Source organism: Malaclemys terrapin, chromosome 4, assembly GCF_027887155.1.
Source record: "Malaclemys terrapin pileata isolate rMalTer1 chromosome 4, rMalTer1.hap1, whole genome shotgun sequence".
NCBI classification, from domain to species: Eukaryota; Metazoa; Chordata; order Testudines; family Emydidae; genus Malaclemys; species Malaclemys terrapin.
Window position 1 is genome coordinate 62,082,847 of NC_071508.1, and position 20,265 is coordinate 62,103,111.

Here is a 20,265-nt window from a genome sequence, read left to right on the forward strand (position 1 = left end):
TATTTCAAAAATCAGCAAAACTGCATTTTCAGCAATTATTTCTAGGAACAGACAAGCAAGTTATTTGTGGAGATTCAAATGTATGAAAAATGTATGAAAAAGATGGCCTCTTTTGCACTAAGACAGTTCTATAGTCATCTGTAAGCTTTTCTGATGTTTCAAATACACTCATGCAAACAGTAGCTGTGCTCTACCCTATCTACAATATACAAAGTGTGGATATCAAACAGCAGGCTTTCTTTTGTCCATAAAATGGAAGTGCATATTGATGTTTCTAGTCATACTTTTACATTTTAATACAAAGTACCAGTGTCAAAGTTTTCAGTAAAATTATTCTCATACTCATACTACAATTCATTAAACCAATGATGCCCATGTTAGGTTGCACTAAACTATGTTTTGTTTTACAAAACTATAACATTTTTCTCAAATGAGGACAGTCCTGGTATTCGTCATTTCAAAATCAAAATTATAAAAAAAAAATAATTTTTATGGAAACATTTATTCATTACCAATATGTCAAAACCTTAATGTAGTAGTAAAAAAATCTGCATCATTGAGCAATTTCTGCATTCACTGACCCCTGTCCTAAAAAGCTGCAATATAGAAAACGTAATTTTACTGCATGCAATAGCTTATGAACCAGTGCTCCTTTGAAACAGTCAATTACACATCAATGGGGGAGTGTCAAAGTGTTAATTACTACTCCTTTTTTCCACAGTGTGTAAATAAAGAGGGTGCTGACATTAACATTCCATCGCATAGCTTCATGTGATGAAACAAATTAACTGGGACAGAATGTGGTTTGCCAAAGCATAATGCATCAGCAATGAACAAACATTTGCATCTCTTTATCTTATTGTACTTCACCCTTGTTATACAGCTATGTGGTAGAGTTAAATCATTTAAGCAATAAAAGTTTAGAAGTAAAGGCAGAGGAATCCTTTTTTTTAAAGGTATGAATAATTAAGTGCTCATGAAAGTACAGGACCAATAGATCCTTCCAGGTATGGTGTGGATAGATATGGTATAAGCTTCCTCAAACAGTTTTGTTAATACTCCCCAATTCTGATCTGCACAACAAACCCGAATCTTATCAGCTGAACAAGAGCCAATCACACCAAATTGTGAAAAACTGCTTGGTAAGCTCTAAATCTAGAAAATGGGGACTAAGGGATTGTCTACTCTTGAAAGTTAATTTGAAATAAGGTGTTGTGTGAATTCAGAGTCTTTTAGCTATTTCTGAATATAACTCCTTGTGTGACACTTATTTTGGAATAAAAGTGCCTTGTTCCTGTTAAGCTTAATCCACTTTCAAAGTGGGTTAAACTGAATCACGTCTGGTCTACACTGGAGGGGCAGGGGGGAATCGATCTAAGATATGCAACTTCAGCTACATGAGTAGCATAGCTGAAGTTGAAGTATCTTAGATCGATTTACCTCGGGTCCTCCGGCGCGGGATGGACGGCCGCGGCTCCCCCGTCGAATCCACTACCGACGCTCGCTCCGGTGGAGTTCCGGAGTCGACGGAGAGTGCGTTTGGGGATCGATATATCGCGTCTTAACGAGACGCGATATATCGATCCCCAATAAATCGATCGCTACTCGCCGATACGGCGGGTAGTCTGGACGTACCCTCTGAAAAGGCACCCTTATTCAGGAATAAAACTACTAAATTAGTTGCCATCTTGGATTTAAACAAGATGAGAGGCCAACTCTGACTGAAATATTGACCCCCAACTCACTGTCACTTCGAACCCTACGTGCACTCTTAAAGCTTGTTTACTCTAGAAAGTTGCTATACCAGTATAGTTAAAGCAGTACAACTTCCCTAGTGTGGATGCAGCTCTACCGCTATAAAGGTACTTTATACCAGCTGATATAGCTATAACTAAAGCGGTATATAAGTAGGGTTACCATACGTCCGGATTTTCCCGGACATGTCCGGCTTTTGGGGGCTCAAATCCCCAAAAGCCAGGCATGTCCGGGAAAATCGGGAGGGAGGGAGAGCTTGGCCGGGGCCGGTGCGGGGCCGGGACGGAGTCGCAGTGCCGGGCCGGGCCGGGCGCGGGGCCGGGCGGGGAGCAGGGGGCGCGGTGCCGGGAGCCGGTCCGGGCCCGCGGGGCCGGGCCGCTGGGGGGTGCGCCGGGCCGGGGCCGCAGGGGTGCGGGGCGCGCCGGGCCGCAGAGCCGGGGGGCCGGTCCGGGGCCGGTCTGGGGTGCGGCGCCGGGCCGCGGGGCCGGTCTGGGCCGCGCCGGGCCGGTCTGGGCCGCGCCGGGCCGGTGGGGCCGCCGGGGGCCGGCCGGCAGTGCTGGGCGGGCCGGGGGTGGTCGGCCGGGGCTGGCACCCCAGGGCCCGAGCCGACCCAGGCTGGAGCCGCGGGGGGGGGGGGGGGGGCAGCCTGGGCCGCACCTCATCCCCCCCCCCCTTACCTGCTTCAGGCTTCCCGCGAATTAAATGTTCGTGGGAAGCAGGGGAGGGGGCGGAGACTTTGGGGAGGGGGCGGAGTTGGGGCGGGAGCGGGGCTGGGCCCCGTGGAGTGTCCTCCATTTGGAGGCACAAAATATGGTAACCCTAATATAAGGCACCTTTCAGGTTACATTGTGTCCACATTAGGACTTTTACTGATATAACTACACCTCTACCCCAATACAATGTTGTTCTCAGGAGGCAAAAAAATCTTACCACATTATAGGTGAAACTTGCTTTGATCCGCCAGAGTGCGCAGCCCCTCCCACCTCCGGAGCACTGCTTTACTGCGTTATATCCGAATTCGTGTTATATCAGGGTAGAGGTATTTTGGTTAAAAAGATCACCTTCCCTAATCAAAATAGTTATACAGGCCAAACTTTAGGACAGACCAAAGCCATACTGTTATCTGAATCAAAAGTTTTGCAGGGTTTATAAATACAGAACACATAAAAGATCTGCTCAGTGATTTAAAAATCTAAACAATTTCAGATGTGTATAAGAAAAAATGCTTTGGTATCAAATTATTTAAAAATTAATGCATAATTATTTTAAAAATTCTGCATACAGAGCACTCTTCAGAAGCCAGGATGAAACCATTATGCTTGTAGACTGACTACTGGTATCAAGGCTCTGAGCCATAACAGCATGGTAGTATGGCATCCATATTTATAAGGCAGGAGGTGAGAGGATCCCTTACTGGTCTGGATGATACCCCAAACGTCACAGAAAACCAAGCCTTATAAAATGTTTTGCATTGTTTTCTTAGAGAATACACAAAAGATGTGCTCAGTGATTTAAAATTTAAATCTAAACAATTTTGATTCTGCATATAAAAAATGCTTTTGTATCAAATTATTTAAAAGTTAATGCATTTTTTGAAATTATGCATCTAAAGCACTCTTCAGCAGAAGTTGGTGAATTTTCTTAAGGTATCCCATGTTCCCAAAATGAAGCACATTCCAGGGGTGTCTTGCCAAGATGAGGGCTTCACTCCAGCACCTCAAATGTGAATTTATATTTTGTTATCCTAACTGTTTTGGAATTCTGGACAAACATATCCTTTTAAAGCTCAATTTCTGATGCCTGTAAGAGAACTCTCTCATTAAGTCTTATGACATACAACTTATGACAAGTTAACTGTTCAACTACCTCAATATAAAAAGCGTAACGTGTCACAGTAACTTTCTCCCCCGTCCCCTGCTGTTATTGTAATTATTGTGTAACTGACATTGCCAGGTTATTGGGAGAAGTTACATGAGCACTAATGTGATGAAGTAAAAGCTATGGGATTATTTTGTAAATGTATAAACTATTCAGAAGAGTGCAGAGAGAAGAATTAGCTCTGCTCAATAATTTTGTGCTCTGTAACCCATTTTTAAAATGTGTTCTTAACGGAAGCTGTCAACCCTTTAGTACACAAGCACAAGCCACACTGCATTAAAAAAATGGAACACAGGAATTACTATACTGAATTAGGTTATTGATGGATCTCATCTGGCACCACATCTCCATCAATGACCAGCAAGAACTGCTTCAGAAGAAGGTGTAAACCCTTCAAAAACTAACAATTATGCAATAACATGCCCCTGGAGTAGCTTATTCCTAACCCCAGGGAGCTGTTTTATGTCCCGCAACATGAGGATTAAACTTCCCTTTGAATTTTTTTTATTAAAACTATAGATGCTCTTATGGATAAATGTCTAATACTTGACGCATTCTTGTGGCAGTGAGTACCACAGATTAGTTGTGTGGTTAAAAAAAAATTTATTTGCTTTTATGTTTTTTAAAATTGGTTTCATTTTAATTTGTTTGACTGCCCGCCTACATTTGTACTCATTTATATTATATGCTTATTCTCATTTAAGAAACTGGAATCCTAATATTTCAGCCCAATCTATCTTCTACAATAAGGGAGTGGAACACAGTGTATGCTTTGATGCATGGATTGTATAAAAAATTAAGTGAATTAAATGTCAAATTTAAACAACCTTTTATGTATCTGGCCCTCTCCATAACCATTTAGATTCTCAAGACCAACTGGTTTGCTTGAAAACATCCGTTCCTTAGCTGAATATGAAAAAAAATGACACTGCTTTGAAGCTTCATAGTCATTACTGAGCTAACTATCCATTTAAATCATACTAAGACTTTACTTGACCATCACAAAACTAATATAAGTTTTCCTCCTCTTAAAGCCACCAGACAATTAGTTGTTTATGCTCAGGAACAAGTCTATTTTCTGACCCCCATTCAGGTATTTAATTACTACACTGATACTTCATAAATTTTAGTTTGCTTCGATTCAGCTTAGCACTATCATATGTAAACAAATGTTTAGAGCAGGGGTAGTCAATTATTTTTTGTCAAGGTCCAAATTTCTTGGTCAAGGTATAGTCAAGGTCCAGACTCCAAAGAAAATAATAAAACAATAATGATAAGAAGTAGTAAATAAAAAGATTTCGGGGTCCATTCAAAAGCATCTGGTGATCCGGATTCGGCACACAGCCTGCCTATTGATTACCACTGGTTTAGAATGTCACAAATTTCAAATTCTTGTACAACAGAGAAGTGTTACCAACAGGTTTTTTAAGAACTCCATTACAATTATACCTAATTACAATTAACACCACTATGAAACACAGTACCTGAATAGTAGATAAAAGAAATCAATCAAAAATGTATTAAAGCAAGTACCAGGAAAACGTATCAAGATGTCTGACATGGGATTGCTTGTACATGAAGTTGACAAGCACAGTATTTGCTGCTAGAGAAAGGAATGTATGAGCACAAGACAAACTGTAGCCTTCTCGCAAGATGGATGGCTAGCTAAGAGTCTTAACCTCAATGAATAAAGAACTTGTGGCAAAGGCCCCGAAGTTTAAACTGGGGTGAGGAAAGGAGACAGGTAATATTAAACTTGTTCTAGCTAAGAATAAGCCACAATTAAATGTACCTCCAAAGTCATTGAGAAAGACTTTCTAAATACACCTCTACCCCGATAGAACGCTGTCCTCAGGAGCCAAAAAATCTTACCGCATTATATGTGAAACTGCATTATATTGAACTTGCTTTGATCCGCTGGAGTATGCAGTCCATCCCCCCCACCCCCCGAGTGTTGCTTTACCGCGTTATATTCGAATTGGTGTTATATCGGGGTAGAGGTGTATCTATAATTAAAGCCTAGTATCTGTTAAGTTCAGTAGCCATCTGCCTCTTTGTGGACATCACTTTACTCTCTATACACATAAACCAGTAAGCTGTATTGTAGGGCACAGGACAGGGAAGTGTGCCACAATTTATAATTCTACAACAGTTGTCAAAGCGCAGACACTGAGCATAATAAGGGATGCCAGGCAACTTTTAAAATTAAAAAGAAAAAAGATTAAGCTTTGAACCGACTGAGCAGGGAAGGCCTTTGAAAGTTCCAATCCAAAGCCATGGAAAGAGTACTAGAAAGTCAGAAATGCAATCATTTAAAACTTACCAAGCGAGTCAATGAAGTCTTTGTTGTTCTGATAAAACTTGACGTAGGATGCTAATTTTGCACTTACAAAAATAGTCAAAAGCTAAAGAGAAGAAGGAAAACCTCAAATATAAAAACAGTTTAACTAAATTTCATTACAGTCAAACTGAACAGGTACCTCATGAGCATTTGCACTGAAGGCACATGAAAAGATCAGATGCAATTTAATGAATCTCTCTGAATGTACTTACAAAATGCAAATGGCATCAGAAAAAAAAAAAAGAACGAAGTTAACCATTTAGGGCCAACATTTGCCTCTAGATAATGACCACTCCCACTAACTTCAAAATGGACAATTTGTCTTGAGCTTGTTTTCCCAGGCCCTACTTCTGACTTCAAAGGCAGTTGGTGCCTATGCATCTAATGGCAAAATTTGGATCTTAGTGACAAGATTTCCTTACCCAAAGTGCACTTGCTTTAGTGATTATCATCTTAAATTAGAGTTGTACCTTGTTCTTACAATTAGTCTAAGGAAACAAATTGCAAATAATTTTGTAAATTAATCCCTTGCTCAAGCATCTCTTGCAGTCCAATGGTCATTGTTCCTGCATAGGATACAGCTGAAGTCAGTCAACTTCAAAAATAGATCAAATCAACGAAGAAAAAAAAAAAGCCCACTGCAGGAGATGTCAAAACAACTTGTCTGAAAAACAAAGTTACTTACATCATGGATAAGTTCTCCTTCCAAAAATTTCACTGGTTTTAAGGCAAGAAGGTGGTCGAAGAGAAAGGTATTTGGGTCCTTCAGTGCTCGGACAATACATCTAGTTAGAGAAGGAAAGTACACATGGGTTACAATAAATAAATGCACTGCCAATTAAATTATAATAGAATTTAATGTGCACTTCTACAGTGCTTTCTAGTGAATCTCAAAATGCTTACCAAATTATTCATAAACAATAGGCTCGCATCACCATTGTGAATATGGAAGTATTTTTAATCCCCATTTTAAAGATTCCTAACCTGTGCTTTAGCTATACGCTTGGTTTTTATTCCCTTACGTAATTTAAATGATTAAAGATGGGTAAATTATCTTTAATATCACCTATAAACTTCATAGAACCAAGTCACTTTGGGAAGATGGATTAGACTCAGACATGTGACACAAAGCAGAACAAACACCAAGAAGCTTAAACATACTAAGGCCTAGTCTTCACTTACCGGCTGGTCCGGTGGCACGCCATCGATGTTCTGGGATCGATTTATCGCGTCTGGTTAAGACGCGATAAATCGATCCCGGATCGATCCCGGAAGTGCTCACAGTTGGCGCCGGTACTCCAGCTCGCCGAGAGGAGTACGCGGCGTCGACGGGGGGAGACTTCCGGCCGCGTCTGGACCGCGGTAAGTTCAGACTAAGGTACTTCGAATTCAGCTACGTTATTAACGTAGCTGAATTTGCGTACCTTAGCCCGAAGTCCGGACTAAGTGGGGACCAGGCCTTAGGTTCATAGTTTACTAGTTGCAGCTAAAAACTTTAAACAGTCCTATAAAGTTTCTATAACTCCTGAAAAACACTTTTTGTTAAACTGCATGCTTAGTAATTATATTTACAGAAAGTAACCAACTTTTAGGATAGTATTAATATTACACTAGGGCTTAGCAGTCCCAACAGATTGTGATCCCATTGCATCAGGCACTTTTCATTTACTGTAAAAGACACATGCCTGGAAAAGCTCTCAGTCTGAAAAAACAAGACAAATAAAACAAGTGGAAGCAAAGAAGTATTAGGATTATCCCACTTTACAGATAGAGAAGTGAGGCATAAAAAAATTAAGTGACTTGCCCAAGGTCACACAGGAAGTCTGAGATAGGGCAGGACTGATCCTAGATCTCCTGACTGCCTTAACCTCAATACCACCCCTCTCTTCACAACACTGCTAACAGGTAACAACAAAAGTACTTGGCCACCAGACTATAATACACAAGCGGAAACAAGTATTTGGTATGATAGTTTGGTCTGCAAGTCTTTAGGGTATGGTTTTTGTATGTAGATATGGGTATTTGGTGCTAGTAAGTATGCAAATATTAATTCAGTAATATAACCAGATCTATCAATGATTACAGTTAAGATTGCCTAACACTCTCCATTATGAAAACTTATTTTCAGATGCTCTAATTTTGCCAAACTTTAATCATTTTTGCTGAAAATCCCCATGCCAGGTCTCTTCCTCAGACTGAATCCCTCCCCTGCCCCCCTATTTCAGTGAAAACAGTTCAGCCATTTTAGAAAACAAGATTAGGAAAAATAGACAGTTTTGACAACGTTATCCCCCCAACCCAACTGTTTTGTTGATAAGCCCTAGTATTTCTATGCTTCGGAACAAGAACTTGAAACATGGAAGAGGAGAACCTTAGGGTCAGGGAGGTGCATTTCTACTGTTCCTATGAAAACTAACAGAACTGGCAGAGTTAAAAGACTGAAAAAAATCACAATTTGCACATGCTCAGTAGAGCTTGTTAGATAGTGCTAAAATCTCCAAAAATGCTAACAAAACTGAGCATGCTCCTAGTCTCCCCACTGAGCATTTTGGAAGGCAGAGACCAAGATGGGTTGGGCTGGAAATCAGGAGGAGACCATGAGTTAGTTCTGATAGTTATTAATTCTGTGCACTTTGCAGCCATTATTGCTGAGCAAGGCCTCACATCTCTAACTTAGGAGGCAGTCGGGCAACATTCACTCATTTTACAAATAAGGTAACAGGTACTTTAAAAAAAAAAGTTTCCTTTTTAAGAGAGGGGGAAATTACATAAAAATGCTACTTTAGAAAAACATTAAAGTTGAAAAGTCAAGCTCTCAAGAGTTAGAATTGCCAAAATCAAAGTTTTGTTGCAAGCTTAATTAGGCCTCTCACATGTGCTACAATAAGTCTTTAATTACATGATCACGTGCTGTTTGTTCTACAGCATCCTTTAACCACATTCTAGGTCAGATGTGGGCAAACTACAGCCCGGGGGCCACATCCGGCCTGCGGGACCATTCTCCCTTGCCCAAGACCGTTCTCCCCTACCCCTGAGCTCCTGGCCCGGGAGGCTAGCCCCCAGCCCCTCCCCTGCTGTTCTCCCTCCCCCGCAGCCACAGCTCACTGTGCCACCAGTGCAATGCTCTGGGCGGCGAGCTCCTGGGGCAGCACAGCTGCAGAGCCCGGCCTGACCCGGTGCTCTGTGCTGCACAGTGCGTGGCTGACTCCAGCCGTGCGGCGCGGCTGCCTGTCATGGTGCAGCCGTGCCGCTACCCACCGGTGCTCCAGGCAGCATGGTAAGGGGACAGGGAGCAGGGGAGGGGGGTTGGATAGAGGGCAGGGGAGTTCGGGGGGGATGGGCAGGGGTGTAGATAGGGGTCGGGGTGGTCAGAGGGCAGGGGAACAGGGGGGTTGAATGGGGGCAGTCAGGAAGGAGAGGAGGGGTTGGATGGGGCGAAGGGAGGCAGTCAGGGGTGGGGGTTCCGGGGGCGGTCAGGGGACAGGGAGAAGGGGTGGTTGGATGGGGCAGGGGTCCCGGAGGGGCAGTCAGGAAGGAGAGGTGGTGTTGGATGGGGGGGTTGGATGGGGCAGGAGTCCTGGAGGAGCCGTCAGGGGCAAGAAGCAGGGGGGGTTGGATAGGGGGCAGGGGCCGGGCCATGCCTGCCTGTTTGGGGAGGCACAGCCTCCACTAACTAGCCCTCCATACAATTTCTGAAACCCGATGCGGCCCTCAGGCCAAAAAGTTTGCCCGCCCTCGTTCTAGGTGAAGGATTTTCTAGTGATCCATAGTGTGGTGATCCATGTAGTTGCTCCTGTTAATATTCTAAATTTAAATAACTTTACTGAGTAGATCTGAGGGAGTCCCCAAATGTAATGTTATCACATACATCAAAAGTTTTTGTTAGCTTTTATGTATGTGTGACCAAAATGTTTAAATCTGTGGGTACTCACAGAATATGGGTATGGGGTGACCTATTTGCTCACACTCTCCAGAAGATGTTAGGGTTCAATTCATTTAAACAAAACTGAACTACAGCATCCACTGCAAAAAATTAACTTCCTCAATTTATTGTATAAGAGTCAATGTATGGTAATTTACTCAGTAAGAGCAATGAAGGTGACCAAAAGGTACTATTTAAAAGTATCCCATAACAATAAGACACAGCACTGAATGAACTCAATAGCAAGGATGACACTTTTCACAACATTTTGAATATAGCCTTTATAACCTTGTGGGAGAGATAGCTCAGTGGTTTGAGCATTGGCCTACTAAACCCACGGTTGTGAGTTCAATCCTTGAGGGGGCCATTTAAGGATCTAGGGCAAAAATCTGTTTGGGGATTAGTCCTGCGTTGAGCAGGGGGTTGGACTAGATGACCTCCTGAGGTCCCTTCCAACCCTGATATTCTATTCTATTCTGAACCTTCTTTCCGTGTTATCCAAAGCCATGGAATGGTGTCTTGTTCTCCATGAGACCTCCCAACATACCCTCTTGGGAGTGGGGAAGGCTCAGAAAAATAGCCTTTTATAAAAAGTAGATCATTTTAAAGCGTATTTCATATAAAGTAACCTTCGTAAAACCATTCCCTCTGCTGCCCACAAGTACTTCCTGACCTCTAACCCTCTAGCAACAGGCCAGCACAATCCTGTGTGGTTTGAGACCAACAGAATATTGAAAGGTAGGAAGACTCGCAGAGGAATCAGCTGAACATGCTTTGTGGGGTTTAGCGAAGTTTTGGCATTTAAAAGTCAGTTGTGCAACTGACTGTTCAATGCTCTCATTATTTGGGGCGCTCAGCACATAACCATACAATTACTGCATTACAAGTCACCTTCAAGGAAATCCAAGAGTTTCATATTACCTGTGAGCATCAACTCTAGCCTGGGAAGCATTATCCTCTGTGTAACTTCCCAACAGTTCCACCATTACTTTGGCTGCAGAGTCACTATGGGGGGGAAGGGAGAGAAAAAAAGTGTTACATCAGGAACGTTGAAAAATAATTACAAGCTACTCAGATATTTAAATAACTCCACTATGAAGTTATAGTTCACCTGAAATTGTATTTGAAAGGATGTGGATGATCAGTTTTAATTGCAGTGAAGAGGACAAATTAGCTAAATGTATTCATTCAATTGTGGTTTTACAAAATGTTTATCTTCACCCTTCATTTCATTCTCTTAAATTGATAAATTACCTGCTAGTTATGGAAAGCTTTCCTAGCTGGGAACCACTTTATGTGATTCACTAGAATACTCTTCTTACACACATCTGGATCTAATCACTGCAGAATAAGTAGTACTGCACAGTTTACTTCAAAATGCAAGATGGCATATTTAAAGATCATTTATGGTCAGAAAAGTGACTATGTAAAAGCAGCACCTTCTTACTTAACAGATCTGTTCTGTGAGCATTCAGAATGACATCTACTGACATTAGTGTCAAAATTAAGTTTTTACTACATTTTGCTCCTGTAAACCTAGCAAAGTGAATAAAGCTGAGAGTGAGCCAGATTGTTCTCTCACTCACATTCACACAATTAAGTTCCAATTGCAAAATTTTTATTATTGGTCATGATGTGGAAGTCAGAAAGAACTCAGCTTTGGTTTGCCAGGCTTACTTTTAGAAAAAATCTTTACAAGTAAACGGAGTAAAACTTGATATGGAAAGCTGTGGTCTTGTCTACATTGAAGGTTTTGGTGGGGTTTTTTTACAACATCCTACCAGTGCTATCAACAATGGAAATGCTACTGCAGACCAGTTCCTAATTAGATGATGGAGTAGTAAACACACCAGTGATTGATGTACATGCTAGTGATTTCACCACTGCTAGCTGTAGTGAAGCCACCAACTGCGGGAGGTTTCACAAAAGCTTCAACATAGACCAATATAATACCATTTCTATAGTCACCTTTCAGAAGGTATAACTACACTATCAAAATAAGAGACTAGCGGTTTTCCACATGGACAGAAGGTTTGACCTTTTCTTTAATGATGCAAACTTTCTGAATGAGTCACTGAGACCTGGACAACATTACCAATAACAGAATTTAACCAGTTTTGCGTTCTCTACCCATAAAATCACTAACAAGTCTCTCCTGGAACTATCTTACTACTTGCTTTGAAGGGGCTAATCTACATTTGGAACCAAATCTCAGTCAGGAGGATACTAATTCATGCACTTTTCTGAAAAGTGTGTAATACGTTCATGAAAAAGATTCCTTTTCCCCTCCTTCCCTCTACACATAACACCGGGGCTCCCTTCACTATCAGCTCTATTTTGCTTGTTAGTAAGAAGCTCAAACTGATTATTCTAACCTTCAGAGAGTCAGAGTATTTTTGTAACATGAAAATCTGAACATTTCCTTTACAGCAATTCCAGGCACTGTGGATTTCCTTCTGTGATCCATTAGAATATCTGCAAATTTGTTCTTAAATGAAACAAAGTAGACTTTTATGAATGGAAAGCCTCAAATTGCAATCTTTAGCAGTATAGTCAGCATTTAACTAGTTACATTTAACCATGAACTCTGAACAAGACACAAAGGGCAGAAACCAAGTGATGAATCGTAACCATCCCTGGCAGTGTTGTGATACCAGCCACATATGGCTAGCCCATAGGGGGCTCAGGTGATAGGTGTTTTAGTATTTTTATAGCACTGTTCTTTTTTGCATTATGTTATTATTAAGGAAAATAATATTCAAGAAGACACCTTGCAAAGCTGCCACTTATCACAGCCTCTATAAGAAGAGGCTTCATGCTCCCACAGAATTCTGGCATGATGGAAAGCAGGAGATAGCTGATTCAATCTGGGGATGGATCAAATGGGAAAACATCTCTTTTGCCCAAGGTCTTGTGTACGCAGCGGAATCTGTCCCAGAACTGCTATTGCTGCAGAATTTTGTTCCATGATCAAAGCTTACTTTTTTTTTTAAAAAAAGCCCTTTATGGTTGTGAATACAGTTGGTTCACCTTTGGAAAATCAACTGATGAAGTGCTGTCTACATAAGGGCTAGTCTACACACAAACTTGCAGCAAAATAACAAAAGGTATGACTTAAAAGCTGATATAGACATTTACATGAATGTCTGCGTGTGAACACTTATTTTGGAAGACAAGCGGTTTAAGTTGTTACAGCCAATATAGTACCTGTTTGCATGTAGACTAGCCCTAAGGCAGTGTCTACATTAGAGATTTTTGCACTGGCAAAGGTACACCAACGCAGTACACAGCATAAACCTCTAGTGAAGACACAATGAACCAATTTAAAATGAGGTTTACTGTGCGTAGACAACCTGAAATAATGGCCAAGAAGCATGAACTGCCCCATGCATCTCAGAAAGCTGCTACCTATAAAACCTAGTTATGAAAATTTAGGCCTTGCCTTCACTGCTAAAAACGTACGTTTTTACTAAAGCACATGAAAGATCATGAGATACAGACTGAAGACTAGATACTTTAGTTTTAACATCGGGCAAACTTGCTGAGGTCAGCCCTATACATGCATCTATTTTAGCAGCAAAGACAAGGACTCAAATGTCAACAATGTTAACTATTTCATCGCTGACCATTTTAGTAGACACATCCAGCTAGTGTGTTTATCTCAAACTGCCTCCTACAACTTCCCAGCTGCCAAAAGCGCTGACATTTTCCACCCACCTGCCAAGATTTCCAGTTTCTCCACTGATAATTTATTTTCATTTCTGCAGCACTTTGAAAGTGAAAAAATTAGAAACTAAACTAAAATGAAAACTCACGAAAAATACTGTTCTGGCTGTAATATTTTCATATTTAACAAAACTCTATTTTGAATTGATCTGATCTGCTGCAGAATTTAGCTCATTTTAGAGAAAATATTTGCTGCTCACTTTTTAGAAAACAAAGGAGTTTTCACTCCGTACTTCCAGAAAATGTCAAATTAAGAATTTCAAGAAATTAAACTCTCCCCTCCCCTCCAGTCTTTTACATTCCCTTAGAACAAGTATTGCAGACATTTCTGCCCTATTTAATTCAGTTCAATTTTGGATGCTGAACGTGGCAACATTTTATAAAAGCTCTCTACTATGCCATATATCTCCTGTGTTATGCACACTTGTATTTTTAATATTCTTCTAGCAAGACAGCCCAGGCAAATACTTTCAGCTTCACTGGCCAATCTAAATGTATGATTAGTCAAAAAGTCAATGGGAAGGAGGTAGCTGAAACCAGGTATAATAGAGAGGTGAGAAGGGGAACAGAGTATACAGGGGGGGTTAAACAAGATTTGGAAATCACAAGTCCCTTTAGATTTTAAAAATTCAGTGGGAGGATAGAACTATTGATCTTGCAAGATCAGTGCTGAGTACTTCCTTGGGAGCACCAGCAGACTGGAAGAGAAGAGAGTCTGCTATGCCTAGCAGTTTCACTCTGCTACAGCTGGGAAAGTGCTATGTGCAGCAGCAACTAAGGCACCAAGCTCTACTGGACAATCTCTGCAGGAAGAAGCACAAAGAACAGTGGGGAAAAAAAATCAGCTACCAATAAAGACCTCAGAAATAAGGCAACCCCTGCCATCTTCCAATTTTCCTCAGTTCACTGTGGAAAAATTAGTATTGTTTTCTTACTCCAAGGACTCCTGATGATTCTTGAACATTAGAAATAGAAGACTTCCACCAAAAAGTAGCAGGAGAGGACTCCATAAAGCAAATTCTCACTTATTACTGTGGGATGGAAGTGTGCATGTTTAACATCTGTATCTAAAGTAGCCTTCAGAAGTTACTGAAACTGTACAGTCTATGGCCATGCACTATGGAAGATCCATTAGCTATACATATCAATCCATCTTACAACAGCCGGTGAGAAATCAGAAAGTTAATAAATAATTATTTCTCCATGTCCTTTGTTTATAAACAGACAAAGTAATTGAAGTATGTCTTTATCACTTCATTTTTCCATTCCCATTTATCTTTTCATACTGCTAGGTCTAGCAACATTCCTGAATGCTAAGGCTGGAATGCTGCTTTGAGTTTCCCAGAGTATTGCAGATAGTGCCTGCCCATTGATCCAGGAGAATGATCTGGGTCAAAGGTCACTCCTTATTTTCCTTCCCCTAATAAGAGTAAGATGCTCTGAAAAATCGTCCTATTGATTGCAAACTCTGCACTGACCCAGATGGTAGCACCATGCATGTAGGAGTTTGTGAAAAATATTTTTAATACTTAACTCCATAGTGCAGATTTTTTTTTTTTTTTTTTTTCCCCTCACACAATTTTGGTAGAAAAGTGGAAAACATTACCAAAAACAAGACAATTTAAAGAAAATTAATTCAGATACAGATTTGATAACTAGCCAAGTTAGAAAACAGTTAACTGTTTAAAAGACACAACTGGAGCCAATTTGTTAACTTCCTCTTCAATTCAAAGATCTACATGTGGAATTTGAAAATGATAATGGAAAAGCAAGCTAGTTCAATTGCAAATAGCTTTTCTTTTAATTAGATGACATAAATGGATGATGCTTTTTATCTTGGTTTATTTTTAACAACATTTGTAATAAGCTAATTATTGTTTTGCTTTAGAAAAACATAGGGCTGTATAATTCAATTGGTGGAATAAGAAGTTTTTATAGAGTAGAAATGTATATTAACTTAGTACTTTTCAAACAAAGCATACACTCTTCATTACATACAAGGTCTTTGGTTAACCTCTCAAAGAATGTGTAAGTATTATTTTGGCCACCTGAGAGCTGCTATATAGTCTCATCAGTGCAAAAGTATTCTAGTGAAAATGGCTGAATGAGTAAGAAGTTGAATGAAGGTTACACCTCAGATCTTTGGCTACAGTGAAGACAATTTTACACCACAGTATCATTGTAAATCATCCCTGATACCAGCTTAGCCACTCTTGGGAGCCTTACCCCAATTTAGGGCAGGATCCCCTGAGTGAGAGCCAACGTAGCCATTTCCCAACATCCATGACCAGTGGAACCCATGAGTAGTTGATCCCTGTTTGCCATATGTGAAATCTAGCAGTTTATACAAACTGAAAACCATTCCTCTCAACGATTTATTTAAATACAGTATTTTTTTCCCCTCTTGCAGCAGGCAAGTAGCAAAAACCACCACAACCATGCTGCCCTTCCAAAAAGCTGACCAAAACCTCAAACCTTTAATTAAAAATATTTTAATAGCCTCAAGTCCTTTTTAATTAAGTGAGGGGAAGGAATACCAAAAGTGTGTGCATGATATTCTGACATGGTGTCAAGTATCGGGGGTAGCCATGTTAGTCTGTATCCACAAAAACAACAAGGAATCGGGTAATCTGAAGAAGTGAGGTTTTTTTACCCACGAAAGCTTATGCCCAAATAAATCTGTTGACTGGACTCTTTTTTTTTTTTTTATAATATTCTGAGGGGCTGTGATAATAAGCATATTAAAATAAGATGCCTGCTTGTCCACAAAGATAAAGAGGGTTGTCCATCTACATAAAGGATGTGAGGAGTGTTAAAACCATACCAAAAATCCTGAAACTGTTGTGTAACAATTCCTTATTTAAATCGGAATGAAAAAAGTTTACTTTTGTTAAGGCAAGGTTTGTGCCTCTTGTTTATCCTTTCTTATCTGTAAATGTAAAGAGTTATGCTGACGTGTGCAAACAAAAGCTGCTGTCAATTTATTAACACTAAAATTAATTTGCAGGTAGACTGTACAGAATTACATAAGATGTCAAATTACTTTGGTCAGCCTAGTTCATTAGATCAAAGACTCCTATTACGGTCCCCAATGAGATTTTAAAACAATTCAGTGGGTATTATATTAACATTAATTTCCATGTCTAGTGCAGAACTTTGTCTCAAAGGTAATGTTTATAACAGCAGACCAATTGTGATAACTTTGATTAATAGGCACCCCCCCACACACACCAACTGAACAATAGAGATGGCACTACACGGATTTAAAACATCAAAGCTCAATTAAATAATAAATTTGGCATAATGCTATCATTTCTAGAAGGAAAGCAAAAGTTTTACTTTTGTAAGTTTATAGCTTTCAATCAACCCACTACTAACTTTAGTATCTTCTAAGACGGGGTGGGCAAACTTTTGGCCCTAGGGCCACATCGGGTACAGAAATTCTATGGAGGGACAGATAGGGAAGTCTGGGGGAGGCTATGCCTCCCCAAACAGCGAGGCGTGGCCTGGCCCCCACCCCCTATCCAGCCCCCCACCCAACACCCCCGCTCCCCACCCAACCTCCCCTGCTCCCCACCCCTGACTGCCTCCCGGGACTCCCGCCCCATCCAACCTCCCTTGTTCCCCACCCCCTGACCGCCCCCCTATCCAACCCTCCCTGCTCTCCCCGCCCCACATTACCTGTGTGGTGGGGGGGAAAGGAGGGCTCAGTCCTTTCCCTGTGCGTTTCCCCTGCTCGTTTGGCTGCTCTCCCCGGCAGTCAGATAGGGCTTGCTCCCTGTCTGGACTTGGCGGCTGGGAACAGGGGCCAAGCATGGTGGAGGTGGAGCGGGGCCCTGGCTTGCTCTGCCCCTGTCCCCTGCAGCAGGGCCCAGTCCCCTTGACCGCCCCGCCCCTGGAACTCCCCCTGCTCCCTGACTGTGCCACCCTGGAGCACCAGGTCTGGCAACGCTATAGCTGTACCACCTGGCCGGAGCTGCAGCCACACTGCCCAGGCGCTGGGGGAACTGTGACTGCAAGGGAGGCAAGGAGGGAGGGGAGCAGAAGGGGAGTGGCCAGGGACTAGCCTCTGCCCCGCTCACTGCGCTGCCGGGGAGTTGGGCTGGCTGCTCCGCAGGCCTGTCCTGACCTTGCTCCCTGGCAGGAGCTCAGGGGCCCGAGGGAAGGGTACTGCCAGATGTGGCCCGCAGGGCATAGTTTGCCCCCCTCTGTTCTAAGAGAAAACGTTTTAACTTAAAATTAAAAGAGCTCTTAAATATTAGTCTAAGATGTAATAAAGTATGTCCAGCTGTATTTGATGAGATTTAAAAGATTTACAGTAAAGAAGTGTAATGAAAAACTATTTCCCCCCAATCTCATACTATATACCAATTTAAAACTACTGAAATAGTCTCTTATTTAACTCAACATACCTCTTCTTGCAGTCCACCAGTGCATCATATAGCAGTCTCAGAAGAGTATGTTTTTTCTCTGTGCTGAGATTCCAGTCAGAAATCCACTTTCGAACCTACATAGAAAACAATTCAAAAAGAAGTGCTACTAACGTTTTCTGAAGAGTAATCTGACTTAACTTTAGAACTACAAACACTGCCCACTTAAACATGATCCAAGCTCTCCCGAAGAGGAAAAAGAATGATGGAAAGGATCTTTCCCAGAGATGCCTGTCTGGCTCTTCTGGGTATTCACTCCACAGTCCAAAATCAGGAAAGTGCACCACCGGAGGGCCCCAAATAAGTACCTCGCACCCTCTTCCTAAAGGAAGAGAGTGGGCATACAGATCTCTGCCTCCATAGTGAGGGACATCAAACTAGTGTCCCAAAGCTGGTTACAGCACTTTTTCCACACCCTGCATATTCAAACGAAGCTCAGACAGATCTGATGTGTTTAACATCAAGGAGAGAGGTTTACTTTCTAGTTTGTTGTGAAGAGCAGTTTGACTTTGATTGTAGGGACAAAAACTTTTAAAAGGTCAAAAACCTCTCAATTAAAAATTTGCTTTTTATTCCAATTGAGCTTGACAATTTTTAATAGTGACAGCCACTATGTATTACCTCTGACTACCCTTTAACAACAGACGGCATACAGTTAATATAGAAAATAACTAGTGACACCACATCAATTACCTGATCTAGTTCAGTTGGAATGTACTGAATGGCACCACATGCTGAGGCCACTTTAATAAGGCTGCAGTAGACTGTGTATCTCACAGGAGTATTCTTATCCATACCATGGAAGAGATTGCTCAGCCTAAACCACAAAGAACAAATCAATTAACCCTAGCAGGTTTGGCAATTAATGAGGTGAATGTGCACAGACATCAATGTGTCCACTGACGTGTACTAGCATATAAAATCTGTCTAACCACCATTAGAGCCCAGTGTGGATACAAAATTTATATCTGCAGATATAAAGCAGATATTCGCGGAGATGCAGGGCTCTAGGGGGGGCCGTGGCCAACCACTGGGTCAGGAACTGCAGCAGCAAAAGCAGCAGTATGTTGGGCCACCACTTGTAAGAGCCAGCACCCAGCCTGGGCAGCTCCTCCGGCGTGGCTGGGCCGTCCCCACCCCCATTCATTGAGCCAGGCACCAGGCTCACAAGCAGCTGTCCCTGGTTGCAATAGTGTGTGCAAGCTGCTTGCACACTCTCAGACAGGAATGTGCGAGTTAGCCACAGATGTAAATTTTGTATCCGCACAGGGCTCTAACCACCATCATCTCACTGCTAGGACAGAGATGATAATGGCTTACTGCTTTATAGCACCTTGCATCAGAGGATCTCAAAGCTCTCTAAAAACATTAATAAATTCAGCCTCAGAATAACCCAGTGAGGTAGGTAGGTATCCCCATTTGTAGATAAGGGGAAAAGAGGCAAAAAGGTGACAAAAAATGCAAAGGTCACACATGCACGAAGTTTCAATAGAAGCCAGTTTTCAATTCCCGGGCCTGTACTTAAAGACAAAAAACAAACCAAAACATACACACGACTATCCCTCCTCCTGAAAGGAAGGATATTTTATAAAATATTTTAGCCCCCTAATCCCTAGGGGATACTTACAGCTGCAGCCTCAGAGATGGACGCTCACCTTCCCGAAATTTTACCAACTTCTCACACAGGCTTTCAATCAAAGCTTCTTGTTTGTCAGGTTCCAGGATAAGAAGCAGAGATACTACACTGTTCATTACACTTTCAACATCTACACATAAACAAAACATGCATCAACTTAACACTGCAGGCAACAATTAGTTCATCAGTGCTAGAAATACTCCTGCCACAAATGCTTATTTTGTCTCAGCAAGACATACTGGAAAAGGGCAATTCCAGCCACAAAGACTTTTTACAAAAACAGTTATTAAACTGGACAATATAATGTGTGTGACTGCAGCTCAGTTTAACCTGCAATTCCCCGCCAGCGTATCTCAACCCTATTTATTTTCCAGTTCTAAGGTGGAAAGAGAATTTGTTCTCATGACATCAATCTCAATATTTTATGGGAAGCCAATGTAAATTTCAAGGTCTTCATCCCTATCTTCAAACACTCAATGGCTTGGGTTCAGCACATCTAAAAGATTGCCTAAAATTTCAGAATGAGGACTGTGATCAACATCTCTGTATCTCAGGCACAATGGTACTTTATCACCAG

The 20,265-nt window shown here is 41.5% G+C and overlaps 1 protein-coding gene across 1 annotated transcript in view; it reads right to left on the bottom strand.

Annotated features, from left to right (window-relative positions):
• The window catches only part of EIF3M (eukaryotic translation initiation factor 3 subunit M), a 28,501-nt gene that overhangs the window by 3,916 nt on the left and 4,320 nt on the right, over positions 1–20,265 (bottom strand). Inside the window, exons 3-8 of the mRNA XM_054026334.1 lie at positions 19,680–19,818; positions 18,746–18,869; positions 18,035–18,129; positions 10,818–10,901; positions 6,660–6,759; positions 5,957–6,038 (exon numbers count right to left, since the gene is read on the bottom strand). Coding sequence (XP_053882309.1) covers positions 5,957–6,038; positions 6,660–6,759; positions 10,818–10,901; positions 18,035–18,129; positions 18,746–18,869; positions 19,680–19,818 — 624 coding nt within the window. The remainder of the gene's footprint in view (positions 1–5,956; positions 6,039–6,659; positions 6,760–10,817; positions 10,902–18,034; positions 18,130–18,745; positions 18,870–19,679; positions 19,819–20,265) is intronic.